Consider the following 23,798-nt stretch of genomic DNA (forward strand, 5'->3'; position numbering starts at 1 on the left):
TTCCGGCGCCAGCGCGCGGAAGACCTCGTGGGCGGGACTTCGCCCTCTGTTGGGGGCCTCCGGTACAGTCCCGCTGGAATCCTTAGCCTGGGAATGGGCCTGTGTTAATCCTCCCCAGTGGCCGCTTACTCTTGGTTTCCTCCTGCTACCCTTACGGTACGCCTAGCTTTCTCACCTCGCGGAATGCGCTGAGGTTGCCCCCCAGCTCCCATCAGCGCGGACTCCAAGGCCACCGCCCTTAGGGGGCCTTCCCGGAACCTCCTAGCTTCACTGCAAAGTTCAGCCTCATGCTTCGTTCTTTCAGCGCAAACCTTGCGGTGCTGCCGGTTTCCCTGGCAGCCTGTCCTCACCCCGTACTGTGAGACCCCGAAAAGCGGGACCCGTGAGTAATTTTGTTGACCTCTTTCCACACCCTCTAACTTTGCATCCACGTTCTAACAGAACATTTTTGTGGGGCCACAAGCCATAGTTTCTATCAGGTTTAGATTAAGAATCCAGGATCCTGCTTCCCAGGATACAAAAGATACATAAGACGCCAAGAAAGCCTTGCCAAATTAGTGGCAATAAGATTCTTAATAGTACCTAAACGCCATAGGGTCGAGTACTTGCCTAGCAAGCACAAAGCTCTGCGATCAAACCCCACGACCATCAATTTTTAAAAATTACCTAAATACCTTTCTATAAATAAGCAAATGAACACCCAACAAAGAAGCCACATATCACATACAAGATTCATTTTTATGGATTTGCTAGTCAAGTGCAAATCTGAGCATTATATACAAAAGCTGATGTTTCTATGTCAGAATAAGATCAGATTTAAAACACAGGGTGAATCAACTTGGTTTCTTTTAGTTTTTTTCTGCACATTATAATATTCTGATCAAATACAGCATAATAAAATTATTTCCCCACAGGTGCTGAAGGAATGGCATCTTTGATGCATGGTGGCTGGATTATGTGGATGTAGATTCACAGTAAATAATGAGTTTTGCTCCATTTTGGCAACTCTTTACAACTAGCAGAGATGCAGCATTATGGATTTCCACTAAGGACCTGGTGTGTCCTTCCTCTTGTAATGAAATGTGCTGCTCTGGGTGTTTCATACTCCAAGATTACTGGCAGTAGAAGACAAACACCTGAGGCCGTGCAGAGCTGCTTGGAGTGCATTTATTTACACAAAGCTGCGTGGGAGCTAATGATTTATCCAGATACTCATTGCACATGTTGGAAAGAGGTGTGACATCAGAGATTTTACCAGTTGAAAAAGAGTAACTCGAGATTGTATTACAATGTAATTGTGAAACATTTAACTTTCTTAAGAAAGTTTGTTTAAATTGTACTATCCCTGCAGCTCTATATAAATAACCTTTAATTTATTTGCAGTAATATGTGGAGTCAGAATGGGTTTTCCATGACTTCCCTGATGGGTTTTCCCTGAGCAGCTGTGTTAAAAAGTGTCTTTTTAAAAAGCCCAATAAAAAACTAAATACTGTATTAAAACCCTATCACAGTGTTACAAGTGATAAACATATTTCTGTACAGAAACATTAAAGGTACTTAGAAGCTATATCCTTTACTCTTCAAAAAAGAATATACATTTCCAGAAAATGTTCATGAACTTAACACTGGACATATACTATCCAAGTTAAGTTTTCCTTGACTGGGAGAACACCTCTAGCTAATTTGCTGAGGAACATAAACTGCTAATTGCCGAGGAATAAATTTCCCTCCCTTTTACCAGCATGATGAATGTTCTATTAAAAGTACAAAATTTTCTTTTACTAAGTCAAGCCAAACATCCTAGCTCTATACTACTAGAAAAATATACTTAAAAAGAAAAAAACAACAACCCTTTCTGGTCTGTGGAACAGAAACAGTTCAAAGTTTAAGAATTCCATAAGATAAGGTATATAGGATCTGTCAAATTTCATTTGGACTAAATGTAACCATTTTTAACAAATCAATCACAAATGCCAAACAACCCTCAACACTGGCTGTAGCTCCGCTGCTAAGGACCATGGCTAGACTTGTAAATAAAGAGTGGGCCAGAGTCAACTTACACAACAGGGTCAAATGAGACCTGGATTGGATGTGCCCAGTCAGGCTACCTACCATCTCTATAAAGTGCTCACTGGACCCAGAGTGAAGAGGCCGTCTGCAGTCTTTGCAGTGCCTCCTGGCCAGTTTGACCCCTGCTATTACAAAGTGTACAATTGATTTTATAATTGTGCTGGTTTTGCCATGTGCATGCTGGCACCCTTCTGGCCAGAAGTAAAGTTTTGCGTTGCTAAGACAATTCTTTGTTCCTGTGTCTTTAATTGGAGTATTCCTTTCTAACATAAGTGATGTTTAGGCCAATTAAAATAAGAGGGCTAAATGATGTGGCGTTTCCTAGGTCCAAAGTCTCGGAAAGCTAGCCTTTTTTTTTTTCCTTAAACTTTGAGTCAAGGTCTTGCTATATAACTCAGGCTGGCCTTGAACTTGTAATCTTCCTGCCTCAGCCTCCCAAGTTGTGGAATTACGGGTGCACCACCACACCCGATGATTGTTTGCTTTTGATAATTAACTAGCTAAGAAGAACATGTACTGTCTTTCCCCAGGAGGACGAGTCTGTGGAGAGCCACTAATTCTAACAAATGTAGACAATAAGAGTTAGAAAAAGGTGCCCAGAGCAATTAAGTTAGGAAGTAGCAAAGCCAGATTGTTCCCAAGTCCCTGCAAAGAAGGAAAGCTATCACAGAGAATCTATAACATCCCAGAACATAACAACCAGGCATGGTGCACAAGGCCATGTTCTCTGGGTTCTTACTCATCATGCACTTCTCCCCACCCCCCAGCAGCTCTGCCCTGGGGCCCACCCAAAGAGAAATAGCTAAAACGGGCATGAAATCATCCCTTGTGTGCACAGGTCCACAGGTGCCCAGTGACAGGGAAAAATGACAGTGTGGGGGCCAGCACACTGAAAGGTCAGTTCCTATGACTACACATGACATCAACCTTGGCCCAGGAAACTTAAACGCCCTTGAAGGCACTGATGGGGGTGTGCGCCAGTCACTGAGTGCCAGGAGACGCGCTTGCTGGTCTCTGCTTGGAAACACAGCAGCCACACCCTGAGACACGAGGCTCAGGAGGGACAGTTCTGGGAGCTGAGAAACAACGGCACCTCCTCCAGAAATGTGTACAGCAGCCACTTCCTTAGGTTCTCTATTGCAAAGCTTCATACGGGCAGACATGAGAATAGGATCCATGACTGGCAGTAGTTCAGGGATACGGCATGGGTAAGGCCCAATCCCCAGAACTGCAAAAAGGGGAAAAAAAAAGAATTGAGGCCAGCACCCAAGCTCTTCAGTCTCCTATGGGCCCTTTAGAAAATTCCCTCAGTCCCAGGAACTCAGGGGATTTTGTCATACTAAATTCACATCGTGTACAGGGACAGAAAGACTAAGCACAAATCTCACAATTTACAACATCAGTTTTGTTTGTTTTTGTTTTTGTAGGTACTGGAGTTTGAACTCAGGACCTCTTGCTTGCTAGGCAGGCGTTTTACCACCTGAGCCACACCCCCAGCCCTTTCAGATAGGGTCTTGCATTTTTGCTTAGGGCTGGTCTTGAACAGTGATTCTCCTACGTATACCTCCCCTATAGCTGGGATTATAGGCATGAACCACTATACCAGGCTTATTTGTTGAAATGGAATTTTGCTAACTTTTGGCCAGGACTGGCCTTGAACCATGATCCTCCCAATCTCTGCCACCTGAGTTTACAAGTGGGAACTCCTGGCCACAACTGTAAGTCTGTCTTTCACCAGGCAAAGCTCTGGGTAACTTTATATTCATTTCCTCTAAACTTCATGACCCCAATCCTGTAAGTATGATTATTATTCCCCCTCCCACACAAATAGGAAACTATGGCTCTGACATTAACTAAGTCACCTGAAATCATCTAGCAAGAATCAAAAGCGTAATTCTGAAGTGCCCAAGGTTTAAATGATATGTACACATCTACATGGTTCAGTCTGAGAAGGTTTAGCAAAGGTGCTCTCTGCTGCTGGAAGTCAGCATATTCAGTTGCACTGAAACTCACAGCTCCTCTAGCTGCCGAACTGGGAGTCTGCTGCAAGAATAGCTGTGGTCAAGCTCCAGGTCTGAGCCACACCGGCAGCTCCTGGGGTGTGGGGGTTCAGCTTCTGGCAGTTCTCAATTTCCTCCGGAAGTAGTCGGGAGCAGCCTCATACAGCCACTCAGCGTCCACGATGCAGAGGTCACGCATGTAGCACTTGTTGGTGTAGAGCAGCTCAGTGTACACGACGCAGGCTGGCTTGCAGTGGAAGAGGACAGATGAGGGGTGGATGGCAACTGGCTGGTGGGTGTCCGTGGTGGCATAGGACCCGTCTGGCTGGAGCTCAGCGGTGCTCATGAAGAGGCTGTGAGCCAGGCAGCGGCGGATGCTTTCTGTGTCTCCTCGTGATGATGTGATTGGCACTGACATCTATTTCAGGAGAAAGCAAGATGGAAAAGACCCAAAATATTAGTCCTGCTCAGTACTGCACACTGTGAAGCAGGCACACCACACCCTGACAGAGTGGATCCCAATATTCATAGAAGCGGCACCTCGGCTGCTCCAGGCATTAGCACAGGCAGGGTGGAGAGGCAGAGTGCAAACCGGAGACAGGGAACTGTGAGGGAGACATCCACAGAAGCTACCAGACCACAGGCAGGCTGAGTGACACTCCCCCGCCTACTTATCTATGCCATCTTAGAAGGAAAGGCCTACCCGTCACTTTCCCAAATCACCATCTTCTCACTCCAAGTAATCTCCCGTGCTGCCACCAAATTAATCTTCCTAACGCACAGCATGCATCATTCTTCGTGCATGTAAAACCTTTGGTGTCCTCATGGCTCCAGGCAGAACAATGCAAACTTCATCTGGGGAAGCCACGACAAGCCACCTCGAGACCACCGTGCCTGTCTTCTCTCCTGCCCCTCTTCTGCAGGCATCCCGTGGTCCTCCATAACCACTCCCTCCTCTTTCTTAGACCAGTGTCATGATTCCTATCTCTGGGCTCGTGCATGTGCTACTACTAGTGGAGTGCCTCATCTCTGTAGTGGGAATGCCAGTCAGTTCTGGTTACGTGCCCTTGCTGAGTGGGCCATGGAACCTCACACAGCTGCCCACAGCCCTACACGCCAGTGGTGGACACCTGCTTCACCTAAGCTGGCACGCTTCTCTCCTCCAGGCATTTAGTTCTGAAATGGGAAATCTAACCAGTCTCTGCCAGGCTACCAAGTGGAGAGGCCAAGAACAGCAACCACTTGTGCATGGAGGCAGAAAGGCAGAACAGGGAAGGAAGCATGCAGAAGCAACCAGCAGGTCCAGAGAGAGAAAATGATCTTGGCTCCTAATGGCTTTTTCTAGCTCCTTTTTCAATCCTGATTCCTTTACAATGGCTTATGTGCTGTTGTTTTTGGCAATCAACTGCTCCTTGCCTTTATCTCCTATGTCAAGATGGAGCTCAAGGGCTGGGGGATAGCTCAGTGGTAGAGTGCTTTCCCAGTATGCACAAGGCCCTGGGTTTGATCCCCAGCACTGCAACAAAAAAAAGAAAAACCACCTCCAGGAAGCTCCAAAGACTAATTGGTGGGCTCTCCTTCCAGACTGCTAGTTATACTCTAACTTGGGGCAAATTACTTTAACTGGGTTAAGCTTAGTTTCATCACTCATAAAACAGGAATAATAACTGAATCAACCTTATGGGGTGAGACACTTCTAAATAAGGCAACCCAGTGAGTGTTTAGAACAGTAGCCAAGAAGTGCCTCATAAATCATAGTGATAATTCTAATTATCACTACCTTCTTGTATGTCAGATCGCCCTTCTAGGCTGTTCCTTAAAATACTCAGGCAAGTCTGCAAAATCCAAGGACCTTGACTAGTGCCTGGCGTATAAAGAGAGACACCCTTGGCCACTATGTTCAGAACTAGTGGCAAAGCACCATTTCCACTGTTAATCAAACTGAGAGCTCATGAAGCAAGAGATAAGACTGGCAGGAAAACTGTTCAAGTACAAGAGGGGTTTGGGAAAACGGGTAAAATACAGAATACAACAAGTTACTAGGCAAGAAAGAGCTCTATTGGCATCTTTCTGTGGGCACCAGGAAGAGGCCTGGATACAGGTTGTATCTGCCTCCAAGGAGCACAGCACTGGCTGCACTGGGACACGCTCTCAGAAACGGCCTTACATACAAACAATCACCACATCGCTGCTCATGCTGGCAAAAACATGGACATTATCTCAGTGCTCAGCCACAGGAGAACATTTTCATGAACAACCCTCTACCTCTCATAAAACAGAGTGTCACACACCATTGAGCATGCCATGACAGGGCTTTAAAACATGTTCTGAGGGAATATAAACTAATATAAAACTTTGTGGTGGACACTTTGATACTACCTATCAAAATCTAAATTCCCCATCTAGAAATTCATTCTACATACACAAGGGCCTGGGTACATGTAGGAGGATGGTCATTATGACTTCACATACAGGGCCACTACAGGGGCCTGGTAAACTATAGTGAATACAAGAAAGTGTGTGAAGTCATTAAAAGGAGCAAGAGAGACATATGCAGGCAGTGAAAGGCTGCCAGACACTACAGGCATGCCAAAAGTGGAAAAAGCAAGGTGCAGAACAGCCCGTATGTCATAACTGTTTTGAAAGAAAATTTGATGTACATATCCACATGTAAGTATGTGTATACATTGTATGTATACAAACAGCAGGTATCTCTGAAGGGATAGTGTTAACGGAGACTTTTAAACATTCTGAATTATAAACCACTATTTTCTATACTGTGTCAATATTAAACAACTATGTATTGCTTTTGTAATCTGAAAAACATAGCAAAGATTGTCCCACTAAGTGCTTAGGAAGAATCCTTAGGTAAAATTCTAATAACACTGAGAAAAACTTATGAAGTTTATAAAACTGATGCATGAGGCTTTCCCTGGGTTCCATCCCTACCACCACAAGAAAAGTTTATAAAACTGAATATACATTATATACACAATGTAACTACGTAAAAAGTGAAATGAAGGGCTGGGGATATAGCTCAGTTGTAAAGCCCTCACCTAAAGAGGCCCTGGATTCAATCCCCAGAACCACAAGACAAAACAAACAATAAAAACAGAAAAAAGAATAAAAAACTCTGGGCTATTAGAAAATAAACTAATAGTGAGAGGTAGATAGAATTAGGGTAAGTTTTACTTTCTTGCTTATTTTTAATTTTTTCTACAATGAGAATTCTTTTGTAATCATTGGCAACAAGCAATTTAAAAAATGTTCCCCTAGAGAAACATGACAGCTTAGCTCGCCATGGAACACTGGAGAGGGACAATACCTTTAAGCAGATTTCCCTCAGCTGTGCTCTGACTTCAGCTACTAACATCATATTCTTGCTGTTGACAAAATTCTCTCTGCACCAATCCTGATAAGAGAAAAAAAGATAGCACAATCCTTTCATTTCTATGCAGGAAAAAAAAACCCTAAAAAACATATAATAAAACCTTTAGAACACACAGTTGAATTCAGAGGGAAATTTTCAAATACGCAAAAGGAATGTGGGAAAGTTATCTTTATATCAATAAGCTGGGCTGGAGGCATAGCTGGAGTGGTAGAGCATGTGTCTAGCGAGTATAAAGCTCTGAGCTCAAACCCCTCCTCCCCAGAAAAAAAGAACCATAAGAAAAGATGAGAAAAGCTATAGACTAGAATATTGGCACCAACATATCCAATAAAAGTTTAGTACCTATAGAATATACTTAAATATCTACAAATCAATATAAAAAAGACCAACAACTCAGAAGGACAAATAATACATTCAACTCACAGAAGAGGAAATACAAATGCCCAATAAACTCACGCTCCCTGTCTTGAGGAATCATGGCAATATAGTTCTTGACTAAAACTGAAGTTATTTCAATTATGAGTTAGGGAGGATAGTGGAAATGGAGACTCTTATATTACGAGGGAGAGATGACAATTTGTGGGCCATCTGTCAGCCTGGTGAAGCTGAGTTACAGATCCCACTCCCCAGCAGGTCCACTCTTAAGGTGTCAGCCCCAAAGATGTTCCCTCCAGGGCACAAGAAGACTTGCACAAGGTGGTCACTACAGGGCCAGAAGTGGAAGGAAGCTGCCAAGGGATAGTATAGCACGTGTGTTTGTATTATAGAATGAGTGGACATGAAGTTAGTTTCTTTTTTTCTTCAGGGTCTCACTATGTAGCCCCGCCTGGCCTTAAACTCTTGATCCTTCTGCCTCAGCTTCTCAAGACCTGAGATTACAGTCATGTGGCACCATGCCTGGTTTATAAGTATATTGATGCACATGGGCAACACATACCAACTACAGGACGGTGCTCCATAAGGAAGGAAGGACTCAGAGCCTTTACTATATCAAAAGCATTTTGTTTGCTTAAATATAAATTGAGGTAAATATAGCAAAAGTTGACAATACTAAAGATGTGTCCTGGTATTTTTTTCTTAAAGTAAAAGAATGCACAATATGGCACCATTACTGATTTTATTAACATATTAAGAGAATATCAGTTCCATAAGGAACTGAATTGCTATACCAACAAAACTAGTATAAAGAAAGCTAGCAGTGGGTGGGGAAGAAAGATCAGCTTGTGGCTGGTATGGTTTGGATATGATTTGAACATTCCCCAATACTTCATTTGCTGAAATTTAATTTTCATTATGAGTTATTAAGAAGTACAAACTTTCTGGGCACTGGTGGCTCACATCTGTAATCCTAGCTACTCAGGAGGCAGAGATCAGGAGGACCACAGTTTGAAGCCAGCCCAGGCAAATAGTTCTCAAAACCCTATCTCAAAAATACCCAACACAAAAAAGGGCTGGTGGAGTGGCAAAAATGGTAGAGCACCTGCCTAGCAAGTATGAGAAACTAGTTCAAACCCCTGTACTGCCAAAAAAAAAAGGGGGAAACCTTCTAGGCATTGTGGCTCATACCCGACATGTATAATACCAGCTACTTGGAAAGCAGAGACAGGAAGTTCATGGCTTGGGGCTCCCCAGCAAAATTCTTACGAGACCCTATCTAAAAAACAAACTAAAAGCAAAAGGAATCGGGGCATGGCTGAAGTGGTAGAAGACTTCAAGCATGAGGCCCTGAGTTCAATCCAACAATGCTGTTCACATAAGGCTATTAGGATTGAGACCCTATGATTGAATCCAGTGACTTTCTTAGAGGAGGAAGTGAATACACACACACACACACACACACACACACACACACAGACACACATACACACACACTTCTGTCTCCTGATATGCGATGCTCTGTATCACCATGGAGCTTTGCTAGGAGAAAGCCAGCACCAGAGAAGACCCATGGATCTTATACCTCTAGAACCATCAGCCAAAATAAACCTTTCTCTTTATAAAGTAGCCTGCCTCAGGTATTTCATTATAGTAATAATAATAATTAAAAAAAAAAACAGTGGCTAGAAACTGAGTCATCAAATATTTAACTAACTTGCCCACATTAAGCACAAGTTAAACACAAGCAGAACAAAGGCCAGAATTACATTTTTTTTCTGGTGATCTCCCAGTACTCAGTTATTTCTGAGATGACATATGGTATCCTTTTGATGGCTCTTTTAGATGATTCAACCACAAAAGGTAGGTGCTATCATTTGAGAAAAGGAACAAAACAAGGCTCACCTTATTTCCACCTATGTTTTTGAAGGTCCGATAGATATTGAGCAGGGTAATGTGATCTCCCTCGCTAGATATGAACTTCTTCCGGATCCCCTGAACTTCATCCCGCTTGGCAGGAGGGTTGTGGAGAACACTATCCACAGACAGCAGAGAGACGATGGTCAGAATCTCCTCTGTACAGTGGAATTTGGGGGACAGGAGGATGGTCTATAAAACCAAAATTTAAAAATGTGTAAGCCTATTTTTTTCTTAGCTTCTGAATACAGTATTTCGGTATAATCTCTTGAAGCTTCCCTTCTAAGGAGTTAAAGGGCAAGTTTGTACAAAACCATGACTTTGCCTATCAGACATTTTACTTGTTTGTAAAACAAAACCACCTTTCCCACAGTATTTCAAATCCCTGTGGGCAGGATTCATGACTTTCATCTATCCATGAGTCCCACACAAAATGTAAATCAGCACTGTACACAAAGCACACGGTGATACTTTAACACTTAAAGAGAACAAGTGAGATTAGTCTGGAAGGCCAAGCTCGGGCACTTCCTTGGGATGGCTAACCTGTAGTATACAGAAAGGGGACTGAGGAGGAGGGATCATTTACTTTGGCAAATTTGGGCTCTAAAGGAAATGCTGACATCTTTCTTCCAATTGGAGTCAGAGTAAGCTGGTCATCCTTATGTTCAAGAGCACCTAACAGGTCCAGCTGGGCAATGGCCGCCTGAATGTGATCTAAAGAAACAGAGACATAAAAAGGAGCCAATATCCAAAACAGGTAGAAGTTGCAGCTAGTTCAGTACTTTCAGGAGCTTCTGATAACTCCATCAATGACAAAAGAGACCATCCCACCACAATCCCCTCACACTTTTCAAAGCATTAGTAATACCACTAAAGAACAGAGAGAGAATTAGAAAGCAACTCCAGGGGAGTAGCTACCCCAAGGTATGGGAACAGGCAACGGCAGCCAGGCAGGGCTGCCTGGTAGTAGGTACACAGATATTGGAGGAATTTAACAATGAAATGTTAAAAAAAAAAAAAAAAAATCAAGCATAGAACAGTGTACAGTATTTCTTGCCATTTGTGTTTTTTAAGACTACACGTACTCCCATGTGCATAGATTTCCTCTTGAAGACAACTAGAAAATGGCCACAGTGGCTGCTCTAGAGAGGAAAACTAAGAACCTGAGGTTTGGGGTAGAATCCTTGCATACCCGCCAATGCCTTAATTTTTCTTTTCTTTTCTTTCTCTTTTTTAAATAATTGCATTTCTTCACTTAAAAAGAAAATGGTATCAATGAGATGCCAGGTGCTGAAACTACCATCATCAAGAATCTCACTTGTTTTCCACTGCACTGATGGAGAGATTGGCAATGAACTGGTTAAATTCCAGTTAATGCAAAGAAATTTGACCTTTGCTGTGCTTTCGCTGATGAAAGTACAACTTCATTAGCTTTCTGCAGTTTGCCATGGACCAGAAGTCAAAGCCCTTGGCTATAGGTCCTCACATGATGGTGCTGACAGCACAGAATCTATCATTTCACAATTCTGAGACACTTCTCTGATAGACAGTGCTGTTAGACATCAAATTAAATAAGCAAAAGATTACTGAAATACTTTTTTTCTCCCAGAATGTTTTTTGTTTTGGAAGAGTACATTTGTGGTTATCTACTAGCTCACCTTCTACTACCCTGAGGATTCCACTTACCTGGAGATGGTTTGGACATGAAATCAAAGGTCAGCACATTTGGAACTTTCATTGCTAGGAGCTGAAGTATCACACTCGCCAGGTTACACCTGTGAAGAGTAAGACAACAGTCATTCATCTGTCCTGAGTCCCCAGCTAGTGAATTCACTGAAGAATATTAGCAAAAGCTGCAACTCTGGGAAAACAGGAGCCAGCAGGAAGGACAGACAAGGGGAGAGACAGCAGGAGGAAAGGTACAACCCGAGCCTACCTTTGGATCTCTGGCACGGTCATCTTATCAAACTTCTCAAACTCCTCTTCAGTGTAGAGCCGGTAGCAGATGCCACTCTCCTCTCTGCCAGCCCTCCCTGTGCGCTGCCAGGCCTGGGTCTTTGACACCCGCTGCACAGCTAACACCTCAAGACTACTGACTGGAGGGAGAACATGCCCCATGAGTGCTTTGTTCATCACCTATTTGTTTATCAAACTATTTCTACGTGCTGACAAAGAAAAAAATGGTGCTCAGAACACCAGTGAGTCTTTCTGCATCACAGGAGTCCACAAAAACTTAAGGCTAAATGAGAAAGCACAAAACAAGGTTGCTCTGCAGTGGTTTGGTCCCACAGTGAAACAAAGCCTTGCAATGAGCCCTATGTGAGATCTGTGACAAAAACATCAGAAAAGCCTCATGCTGGTAGCAAGGGCCAGAAGGGTGGTTTCAAAGTCTTGGCTTAGATTATAGGATGGCCAGGCAGTCCAGTCTGCCTGGTACTAGGGCTCCTTGGGACACAGCATTTTTGGTGCTAATAGCAGAAAAGGTTAGTCACAGTAACAATAAATGACAACAAAACTACATGCCTCCAGTCACTTGTGTGCTCTATCCTCCCTCTCAGCTCTATGAGAACGCAGATCATGTTTGCTTCCTACAAGTAAAGAACACTAATTTTCTCAGTAAAGGTGTACTCTATGTCAGGAACTGGAGATCCACTCTGTCACAAACACTGTCCCTAGGAGACACACCTGTGAAAGTTAAGTGACCTACTAAAGAAAACCTCACAGGAAATGGTATTTGAAGGTGCCTCAAATTCTCTGTAGAATAAAGCAAGGTATATGACAGAAATGAGTAATAATGACTCCAAGTAAGGAAGGAGACAGCACGTGCGTCCCCTTGACTCTGTCCCTCAACTAAGCTGAGGGCTCCTGTCTCCTTCCTGGGAAACCTGGAAGCCTAAAGCTGCAATCCTCAAATATTGTTTCTCAGGAGAGCCTCTGACTGGCACCAGGCTGTCCCTGTCATGAGCTATCACTCTCACTCAGCTTCTCATGGGCTCCCCCACATGCTCTGCCTGGGCCTCGGACCCTCTGTCCAAGTTTGCTAAACTGTGCTTTTCTTTCCCGTGTGGTTTTTTTTTTTTTTCTTTCTTTCTTTTGTAGTGAAATGATATCAAAGTTTATTAGAAAAGAAATATACTTCCAATAGACAAAAGTTGGTCATCTCTAGGGTGAGAGCAAGAAAATTAAAGTTGATTGGAATAGAGACGCTTCTCTGAGAAGAAAGTGAGTCATCTCAGAAAGAAAGGTCGAAAATGACCTTTCCTGTCTTGACTTCTTGTCTCACATACCTGCCTCAGGTCCCCTTTTCAGACTTCACTTCTGGACTATCTCTCTTATGGCTCCCGCCACCCAAATCTCTGCTCCTTACGAACATGCAACATTCATTTTAGGGGAAACTGTGGGAGTACAGCTTCAACAGTGGCTCTCTACACAGAGGAGACATTCATGAGCTACTCATTCTCACCAGGGTTATACTTCTTTGCTTTAACCATGCCTGTGTCAACAACATATTTTATTCCTGTAATGGTTATGGAGGTTTCAGCGATGTTGGTTGAAATGATCACTTTGCGATAGCCCTAAAAAGAATAAGAAAACCAAAAAGCCATATGACGCACATATGATTCAGAAGTTTTAAACCATATTCTCACCATTAATTTCCACAGTTCACTCATGATCAAGAAGATGACTTCATTATTAATGGCCATCGTTAATGTCAACAGTTGGGCTATTAAAGTGGGTAGGGAGCAGGAAGGGGTGACTTCGGTCCTAAAGGCTACTGCAGGCAATGAGATGGAGTGGAAAAAGCACAGGGTTCAGAAGCAAGTGGATAGAGTTGAAATCCTGGCCCTGCCAGTCGCTTACTGTGTGCCCCCTGACCAAGTCTTACCTCCCCTCCTGGGGCCTCAGTATCCCCACAGGATCCCGTGAGGATGGAAAACAGTATATGCAAGTGTTAGCAAGCATCATGTCCAGTACAGCAAAGGCACGTGGTACTATGGACACATGTGGTTTATACTGGCCCTTAGAAGAGGCCTCTGCCTTTCCACACTCCCTCAACCCCTGACAACTATTTCCCTCTTCTCACAGCACAGCTTGGTATTCTATACCTGTGCCCACTCAGTTTGCTGATTTGGTACCTAAGCTCCCCTTCCCATACACTTTACCTGGAGCTTAGCGACAGGCACGCAGGCCCCACTGGTGGGTCTGACTTACTGCACGACAATGGAGTTGGACAGAGGAAGTGGTCTCTCACCTTTGGGGCTCCTTGGAAGACTCGGAGTTGCTGTGCATAGGGCAGGGAGGCGTACAGAGGAAGGACCAGCATTGCAGGGCAACCATCCGGAAGGTGCTTTGCAATGTCTCGGCAAGTCTTGCTCATTGCTTCAATCTCCTCCTGACCAGTAAGAAACACAAGGATGTCCTGGGAAGAAGGGGCTTCCTATAAAAAAAGTAGAAAAAAATTATGGCCACCCTGAGTTATTTATCTTAATTGTGGAGATATAAAAAGCCTAAATATTGATGTCTCTCTAGGAGAAAACCCTTACCAGTATTGGCAATGCATAAAACTGAGTAAACCAGGTAGGTTTTAAAACCAGTTAATGGCTTGGCACAGTGGTTCACATCTGTAATCCCAGCTACTTGGGAGGCAGGGATTGGGAGGATCACAGCTCAAGGCCAGCTGGGGCAAAAAATTAGAAACACTCCATCTCAAGAAATAAACCAGGTGTTGTGGTGTGGGTCTGTAATCCCAACTAGGTGGAGAAGAGAGGATCACCATCTGAGGCTGGAAAAATAACTAAAGCAAACAAGGGCTAGCAAGCATGGCTCAAGTAGTAGAGCACTTGCCCAGCAAACATGAAGCCCAGTACCGTTAAAAACAAAGTTAAATAAATAAATAAATAAATACCAACTAAGGAAATTCTGAAGGAAAATTACTACTTTTGTAAGAATACCATGAAAAGCATAATCAGCAAGGCAAATAAAATCTACATAAAGCTTCCTCTCTTTCATAAGTATATTGAAAGATGAAGCTGATAAAACAGGAGACAACTTGGGAAAATCCCAATCCATGGAAATGACCAGCAAAGGAACCTTGCTGAGTGACACCATCAAAGGCACCTTCACAGAATGATAGAGTGAATTTTGAAACACAATGCATCTGTGTCTGAAACAGCATAACGAAATGCACTGAGAGCTGCTGAATAATAGGGGAGCAGGGTGACAAAGTAATAGAGGGGTTAATCTGATTAAAGTACAATGGGTATGCATGTGAAATACCACAGCAAAGCGCCATTTAATAGTCAATGTACACTTAAAAAAATGAAGGACTGGAGGCATGGCTCAAGTGGTAGAGTGCCTGCTGTATAAGCATGAGGCCCTGAGTTCAAATCCCATTCCCACCAAAACCAAAACCAAAACAAACAAAGAAAAAAAAAAAACAATTAAAAAAATGAAGGACAGGAAGGTAAAACAGGTCCTGTCCAGGGAGGATATCATTGGGCAGGGGGCAGGGTAAAGAGAAGAGGGTGAAGGAGTGTCAATGTACTTTGTATATGTGTATGAAAATAAAACAATGAAACCTGCTAAAAAAACTGTTCTAAGGGGGGAGGATGCGGGAGAATGATGGAGGAGATGAATCTAAGGTAAGGTGTAGCTTGTACTTGACAGAGTGGCTCAAGCGGTAAGACTGCCTGCCTACCAAGCATGAGGCCCTGAGTTCAAACTCTAGTACCACCAAAAAATAAAAAAATAAGATACATTGTAAGCATATATACAAATGTCATAATGAACCCCCACTGTACAACTAAGATATGCTAATAAAAATGCTGAAAAAATAAAAGCACTTTTAAACCCCAGAAAGTACACTATACAGTGCCTGAGACATGGAGGTTAAGGGAGTCCTGCACTCTCCAGGGAACAACACCCAAGTACTGACAACTGACCTGCCATTTGTCTCACCTTTCTTTGATGTCTGTTCGCACAAATTAATTTGTAAGCTGCTTAATGGCAAAATAATCGAAAAATATTTAGTAATAATTGTCTGTACACACAGTTGTCCTCTTAATACTTCAGGCTCTGCACCCACAGACTCAACCAAATGCAGATCAAAAATAGTTTTTAAAAAACTGTATCTTGCTGGACATGTATAGACTCTATTCTTGTTACTATTCTCTGCACAATATAGCATAGCAACTATTTTGCGTAGCACTTCCACTGTAGTGGATATTACAAGTAATCTAGAGATGATTTTAAGTATAGGAAGGATGTGTATGTAGGGGCTATGCAAATACTAGGACATCTTATATAAAGGACCTGGGCATTCTCAAATTTTGTCCTGGAACCAATTCCTCATGGATATCAAGGGAGAACTGTACATATGTACACTTGTATTTTTTTATGTGTGTGTAGCTTTTGAGTCTAGTATTAATAGGACAAATGTTCAGAGATTCATGCAGATGGAATAAAATCTAAAACAAAAGTTCATCAGTAGGAGAATTCATCAAAGCCACTATATAACCTGAATATACCAGCAGTCATTCATGAAAAATCCTCATTTAAGTTTGCTGTCAGCAGTTGAACAAGGCAGATCCCATCAAGTTGACGTAAAGGTCATTTTCCCACAGTGACAAAGACAATAGGAGATGAGAGTTCAACTCATTTCTAAAGGAGGAAGGGACGGGGGGTGGGGGGCCACAGGGACAGGGACTGAATGACGTGGTTGCACAGGAGAAGCTAAGGGGAATAGTGACAAGACACGAGTCAATTTTCGTGAGCCTTTCAGAAAGGCTCAGGAGTTGGGGGGAACAAGGCAGAAGTGAATTGTGGAGAGGAAAACACAGAGATTAGCTCAGAGTCTGAGTACAGCCTGGTCAAACTCTCAGGTTTCCTTCCCTCCTAGTGTACCCAGGCTGGAAGGCACAGAAGGCCATATGGGTTTCACTACAGGAGAATGGCCAGAAGTAGTTAAGAGAACAGCTGCACAGAGGTCTAGCAAAGCCACCTGTTCAGATTGGACAGCAGTATAAATGACCATAGAGAGAGACAGATTGTGTCTGAACACAGAACACATACTCATGATTGCCATATGACAGGCATTAAAACATTTTGGAGAAAAAAAGAGACTTAGCTACATGGAAAACTTGCATGATTGTGTTGTCCAAGGAACCAGGAAATAAGGATGGGATGCTGCTAGCAATGTACAGTCTTCATACTGTAAATACTGATGTTCACATTTTTATCTTATTTTTAATTTGTATGTATGTGTGTATGTCTGTTTGCATTTAGCAGTACTGGGAATTGAGTTCAGTGGCTTCTATAACCTGAACCGTGCCCCTATTGTTTTGTATTTCATGTCTTTCTTCTTTTTTTTTTTTTTTTAACCATTTTTACATTTACTCACATATGTATGCATTGTTTGGGCCACCTACCCCCACCACTTCCCTCTATTTCATTTCTGAGATAGGGTCTTGCTAACTTTGCCAGGGCTAGTTTTAAGCTCTCAATTCTTCTGCCTCTGGTTCCTGAATAGCTGGGATCACAGGTGTGCACCACCATGCCCAACTTGATATTAGAGGATGGAGAAGACAGGTAGGGAGAGGTACATCTAAATCCTGGTCTACCATAGTAAGATATCAGCAAATAATGGCTAATTCCGATACATCAAGAAATAGCAGCTGGGTGCCAGAGGCTCACAGCTATAATCCTAGCTACTCAGGAGGTAGAAATCAGGAGGATCACGGTTCAAAGCCAGCCCCCAACAAATAGTTTGGGAGACCCTGTCTCAGGGGAAAAAAAAAAGAACTGGTGGAATGGCTCAAGTGGTAGAGCGCCTGCCTAGCGAGAGTGAGGCCATGAGTTCAAAACTCCAGCAGTGCCAAAAAAAAAAAAAAAAAAAAGAAATAGCAATATAAGCAGGGTATTTTGAAGGTAATATCCAGAAGAATCAGCAAAGGGATTGAAAGCAATTACCCTAAAGAACAGGAATCAGAGATAAGGAAGCAAAAGTAACTGCTTTATTATTATTATTAACCTTGACTTTTTTATTAACTTGTTGGCTTTTTGAAACTTTAAACTAGCCAAGTGCTGGTGGCTCATACCTATAATTCTACTTGAGAGGCTGAGCTCATGATCATGGTTAGAGGCCAGCTGAAGCAAACAGTTTGTTAGACTCTATGCCCAAAATAACCAGACCAAAATGGACTGGAGGCATGTCTCAAGCAGTAGAGTGCCTGCTTTGCAAGTACAAAGCCCTGAGTTCAGACCACAGTCCCACAAAAAAAAAAAAACCAAAAAAAAAAAACAGAAACAAAAAAAAAAAAACCCACCACCAAAAAAAATCACTTTGAACTACATTTACAACTTAGTTTAAAATACAAATTCTTTAGCTGTAGATTTTCTCAGAAAATAGGAAGATTAATAGTCAAATTATTTTTTTGGTGGCACTGGGGGCTGAATTCAGAGTCTTGAACTTGCTAGGCAAGCGCTCTACCACTTTAGCCACACCTCCAGCCCTTTTATGTATTGGGTATTTTCAAGATAGGGTTTCATGAACTATTTGCAGGTGCTGGCTTTGAACCTAGATCCTCCTGATCGATGCCTCCCTCGTAGCTATGATTACAGGTGTGCATCACTAGCACCCGCCCAGAACAGTCAATTTTAAACAAACTAAACAAACATGAATTGACTTAAACATTCAAAATTTTAAAATAAATTTTAATAAAATGAGAGCAAATTTTGAAATAGTTCTCTAATACAGTTTTTAAAAAACCTCTAAGTTACAACCTGGTACTGGGTCAATATCAACTTTTTTTTTTTTTTTATGAAGAATAAAACATCAGAGCACATCACATATAGTAAAAAAGAGGTAGGCTTTGTAGACTTATTTCAGCTATATACATTGTATACTGAGTTGCAACATAAAACGTGCTTCTTAGGTCTGAGGTGTGGCTCAAGCAGTAGAGCGCCTGCCTTGTAGGGGCGAAGACCTGAGTTCAAACCAATTTAACTCATACTGATGACACAGCTCATAAAAACCTGCTTGATTCAGTGGCTTTTCTTCTCCAGGCTGAATGCTCTTACTACCAAATGCAAAATAAAGCAAAACTTACCAGGAATTTGCACCCCATTCCATACCTGGTGGATCTGGAAAACTGAGACAAGAGCTGCATGCAGGTAATCATGCTGAGGCTGTTTAGTGTAAAAAATCTGGATTGGATGCTGCCGACCCTCCAGGTAGAGGACAGGGGCTCCATTGAAATACTGAGAAAACAGGTCCACATCCATTGTAGCTGACATCACAATCACCTACATAAGAGAACCAGGACAGGGATGGGAAACAAGCACTCAGCAGGCTTTTTGTGTCCCTCCCAAATCCTAAAAGCAGATGCTTGAGGCTCATGATACTCCCATCATGGTTAACTTTCTCCCATGGTTCTAAAGCAGAATGAGCCCAGAACACACTGAGGAAGAACATGGGCCTATGCCTTAAAGGTGCTACACATACTTTGAGAGGCAGTTTCCCCAGCTCCTTTCGCCTCTTCTGTGCAGCTTTCACCACTCCAAAAAGGACATCTGTGTGGATAGTCCGTTCATGGGCTTCATCCAAAATGACACAGCTGTACTTCCGAAGCAGGGAGTCTGAAATTGCTTCACGCAGAAGCATGCCATCTGTTAGGAACTTGATCCTGGTATCTTCTGAGGTGACATCCTCAAAGCGCACTGTATAACCAATCTGTGCAAAGAAACAACTCATTCATTCATCAGACATGTGTTGAGCATCCCCTGCATATCCAGGGCTCTGCCAGGCACTTGCACTATCACAGTGAACAAGACCAACACCACCCTGCCCTGTTCCCTCAAGAAGCCTGCCTTCTAGTTGGGGAAATACATACTGGACTCTCACCTTTAACTGTAATGATACTGAGTGTTACAAAGAATTAGAAACTAACCTTCTTCCTCAAGCTACTTAATAGCTTCATTTGAAACTAAGAATAAATATGAAATATCTGGTTTGGTTTTTTTTTTTTTTTGTAGTAAAGGGGTTTAAACACAGGGCCTACACCTTGAGCCACTCCACCAGCTCTTTTTTGTGAAGGATTTTTTTTTTTTTTTTGAGATAAGATTTCTCAAACTATTTGCCTGGGTTGACTTGAACTGAGATCCTCCTGATCTCTGTCTCCTGAGCAGCTAGGATTACAGGTGTGAGCCATGGGCGCCTGGCTTCAATATGTTTTTCAGTGAGGTTAGCACACTCACACAAACAAAAATATAAAGCTGTCTTCTCAGAACTCAGCATGAGTTCTGAAATTTGTTATGAATATCTGCATATATGAAAGAATGATGCTTATAATTTTTCTAAAAAGATTTATACATACGAGCTTTAACAGAGGCTACTGAAGCTTTAGATACCCAAGGAAAACATCTAATTTAGGACTGGAGCTATAGCTTAGTGGTATAGCACATGCGCTAAAAACAAAAAAATCTAATTTATTGAACTTGACCAACAGCTTTTGAAATCAAAGCCAATAGGACTGACAGCCTGTTATAGCCCCTGATCTCTCCAGAACTGTAAAAGAACTCTGACCAGCTTAAAGAATTGTGGCAAGAAAGAAGCCGGTATGCATCTATGTACTGTTCAGAAAATAAAGTGCAGGGACATAGTTTAGTTTAAAAAAAAAGTACTGATAGTAAAGAAGTGAGTAAGATACCAGTTTCCCGAGTTCAGTCCTCTTTTCGTCTGAGACTCTAGTGGCAAGAGAGATGGCAGCCACTCGACGGGGCTGGGTCACTGCAATGATACCCTGGCGGCTGATTCCCCCTTCATAAAGATACTGAGGAATCTGAGTTGTCTTCCCAGAGCCAGTTTCCCCTAGGGAGGAAAAAAGTCTCACTTAAATGCAGATTGACACAAAGTTTACCAAAGAGTTCAAAGTCAAAAGAAAAGGTTAAAAAAGAATGTCCTGAGCCGGTAATGTCGCAAGAGAATGAGGAATGGGTACACGTATACTGCTGGGGAATCTTCATTGGTATTGTTTCTCAAGAGGCCGAATTATAAAAACCTGTAAAATGTCTACACCATTTGATCCACAATTCCACCTGTAGGAAATGATTCTGCAGAAATAATTAGGTCTCTATCTCTTCATGGACTTGAGAACCCTGCATGTAGTAAGCACCCAGCAAGTTATCTTCTACCCTCTGCAGTTCTTTTAATAGTGCTTAACTAGAGGAAAGAATTGGGAAAACCTGTGCATCCTTCTTCTCCCTTGTTTTGCTACCTTTCTAACCTCAGATTGCTACAGTCCCATTAGTCTTTCATTTCTCTCACAGCCATCAGTCCCCTCTGACTGGTCACCTTTCCTGTCTCAGTCAAGAATCAGACTGATTATTCGGCAATCTTCCTGCTGAATCCAGCAGCACAACCTCAAACTTAGATCAATGTCTCTGTGCATTTTTCCAGGTCCTGAGCCAGAGCAACTGAGCATTGCTAAAGTAAAGTAAGTCAACCATGCAGATGTAGAGCCAAAATGCATATGGGTGCCAACTTGATCATGGATCTAGTTCCAGTTTTTGAAGCCTGCCTTCTGTCTCCATCCTAACCAAGCATCTACTGGAAGCCCTGGAACTTCCATTCTCAGCAGAACTCTTGCACTTATACAAAAGACCTCAAATGGGATCTTCCCCTTACTTCCCAAGTGTTTCTGCAGTCACACCCTTACCTCCTTTCTCCAGGCTCATACTCTCTGAGATGGCCTTCCTTTATTCCAGGCTAACTCAGTGGTACAGCACATGCCTAACACGCATGAAGCCCTGGGTTCCACTTAGTCCTTGTTGCTAAGTGCCCCCTTCCCCATGCCTCCTGATTGCACTCCATTAGCTCTATTCCATCTTCAGCCTCCTAGATGCTGTGTTCTTCCCCTTAACCTATGAATACTTGCAAGTTCCTTCTAGCCTTTTTCTCAAAACAGAAGTGCATTCCCATCGGTTGCATTCTCTCACCTCCTACTTATTTTCAGCCTAATGCCAGATTAGCTCTTACCCCCACAATTCTACTGAAATAGTTCTAAGCGGAATCCACAATCCAAATTCGGTGGGCAATGTGTGTATGTGTGTGTGGGGGGGAGTGTTGGGGGGGACATAGTGGACTTCACTGCTAGAGCTGCTCATTTCCTTCTACAATTCTATTCCTCTCATTACCAGCACTTTTGCATCTCCCTCGTGGACGGCTCATCCTCTTGGTCCTTCAGGAGCTCCGTTTACTTAAACCTTTAAGATCAAAGAACCTTGAAATCAATCCCTATCCTACAACTCTGTCCAGATCTCTTCATGCACCAAAAACTACTACTATCTGTTTTACTGGGCTGTTTCTAATCTCCAATCTCTCAGGCAGGCCCCTTCCTTTGGGGACTACCTCCGCAGCTGCTGCCTAACAGATTGTGGTCGGATGACCTCTGCTAAACTCCCCGATTACCCGGGACGCCTCTCTAACCCTTCACCGATGGTAAGTCTTTTCTTACAACACGTCAGTCTCCTGGGCTATCCAGGACAGCGCGCTGTCCGACTCTTCTCCGAGGTCCCTCTCCACGCCTGACACCAAAAAAAGGCTTTCAAGTTTGTTGAAGAAACCAGTGGAAGGCAGTGAGAGGCACCTAAGAAAAAGTGGTGTCGCGAAGCCAGGTACGGAGTGCAGGAATGGGCCCGCGGGCATGGCTACCCACCGATGAGGACGGCACTGTCCAGGTTTCGGAGCCTGGCCAACAGCTGCGCCCGCGCCTGAAAGATGGGCAGACTCCGGCGCTGCAGCTCCAGGGCCTCACGGTAGGGACTGGACGAGGGCTGGGCCAGGGGCGGCTGTTGCCTCCGGCCGCCGCCGCCGCCCCCCGCAGTCAGCAGCATCACCACTCGCCTCCCGGATAGGTAGGAGTCAGCGCGGCTCGGGGTCCCAGAGCCCGGCCGGAATCTCTTGGCCGGCGGGAAGCCCGCCTCCTCCGGCATGTCGGGAGGGCGACGCGGCGGGAGACGCGAGCTCCGGCAACTCCTGCTCCTCTGAGGCTACTAACAGCAAGCGCCGACCGCCCCTTCCTCACCACGTGCGAGCTGCTCCCGGCGACCACCGATGACCTCACGGCCGCCCCCAGCCTTTAGAAAAGGGACTGCAACTCCCAGCATGCATTGGGGAGGGCTTTCACTTCCTGGGAGCGAGGGGAGAAGGGTTTGCGGTATTACTGCAAAATAGCCCGCAGCAACAACAGCAAATGATAGGCCATCTGGTTCCCAACAATCTAGGGCTTCCGTAAGGATGTTCTTCTCATTAAGTTTTGTTCTAGTAACACTTTTTGCAGTAAAAACCCACTTCCCCATCTCTGTCAACAATAATCGTCATTCTTCAAAGAAACTGCTTAAATCTGTAAAATCAATCAGGAACATATTTTTTGCATTAATCTTCTAAACAACTGACGTATATAGTAGATACTGATATAGTCCCCAGTTTACAAATGAAGAAAGTAAGATAAGATTAAAGTTACTCAGGTGTAGGAAATCTTAAATTTTGAAAAGAGCACTGTTACATCTGACTCTGACAATCCTTCCTTCTCACAAAGTGACCATGCCAATGGACATGGTGTACTCTTGGTAATCCAACCAAGGACAGTGAATGGAACTAAAATTGTCTTTAACACTTTTTTCTCCCAGTCATTTCTACCAGATTCTCAAATTATTTACACAGCTCTCCAGCCCCATCATTATACATTCTAATCAATGAAGATTCAGAACTTCAGCAGGGAAAACAGGGTATAGTTCCTCCTTTCCCGCCTTAAGTAAAACCCTAATTCACCCCAGAAAACTAGCAATTGTTCTGCATAAAATCTGACATCCAAAGAATAAACTATAAGCTTCAACCTAGGTGAAGGACACTTTCTGAAGTTCATTTCCATTAACTTAGTGTATGAACTTGTTAAAAATCCTCTCCCTCGCCTCCAGGTTAGAGATAATTTTCTATAGTTGCTGACAGTGTAATGACCATGAGTTATAGTTGAAGCAGCAACAGTTAT

The 23,798-nt window shown here is 43.3% G+C and overlaps 1 protein-coding gene and 1 long non-coding RNA gene across 3 annotated transcripts; one reads left to right on the top strand and one right to left on the bottom strand.

Annotated features, from left to right (window-relative positions):
• The first annotated feature begins 23 nt into the window (after positions 1-23).
• LOC141413839 (uncharacterized) lies at positions 24-2,295 on the top strand. Its single transcript, XR_012438776.1, has 2 exons — positions 24-382; positions 915-2,295. It is a non-coding gene; the product is annotated as an uncharacterized lncRNA (long non-coding RNA).
• Positions 720-22,877, bottom strand: Dhx33 (DEAH-box helicase 33). Of its 2 annotated transcripts, XR_002212701.2 has the most exons (13): positions 22,467-22,877; positions 20,460-20,620; positions 19,256-19,483; positions 18,886-19,056; positions 14,006-14,191; positions 13,217-13,328; positions 11,690-11,849; positions 11,440-11,528; positions 10,340-10,467; positions 9,742-9,945; positions 7,396-7,482; positions 4,084-4,488; positions 720-3,298 (listed from the first exon to the last, which is right to left on the bottom strand). XR_002212701.2 is itself a non-coding variant. In XM_020168252.2 (12 exons), exons 1-12 carry the CDS (start codon positions 22,741-22,743, stop codon positions 4,180-4,182), a joined length of 2,112 nt encoding a protein of 703 aa, XP_020023841.2. In that variant the 5' UTR covers positions 22,744-22,877; the 3' UTR covers positions 720-4,179. The 2 variants fall into 2 exon arrangements, 1 of the variants encoding a protein (XP_020023841.2); XM_020168252.2 differs by having other exon boundaries at positions 720-4,488.
• Between the last annotated feature and the right edge of the window lie 921 nt (positions 22,878-23,798).

The sequence above is a fragment of the Castor canadensis genome, chromosome 11, assembly GCF_047511655.1.
Source record: "Castor canadensis chromosome 11, mCasCan1.hap1v2, whole genome shotgun sequence".
NCBI lineage: Eukaryota > Metazoa > Chordata > Mammalia > Rodentia > Castoridae > Castor > Castor canadensis.

Coding starts and splice junctions, on each gene's coding strand:
- Dhx33 (XM_020168252.2), bottom strand. CDS start 22,743: ATGCCGGAGGAGGCGGGCTTCCCGCCGGCCAAGAGATTCCGGCCGGGC. Junction 11,529..11,689: donor ACCGTGCCAGAGATCCAAAG/GTAGGCTCGGGT, acceptor TACTCTTCACAG/GTGTAACCTGGCGAGTGTGA. Junction 7,483..9,741: donor AAAACATAGGTGGAAATAAG/GTGAGCCTTGTT, acceptor TTCTCTTATCAG/GATTGGTGCAGAGAGAATTT.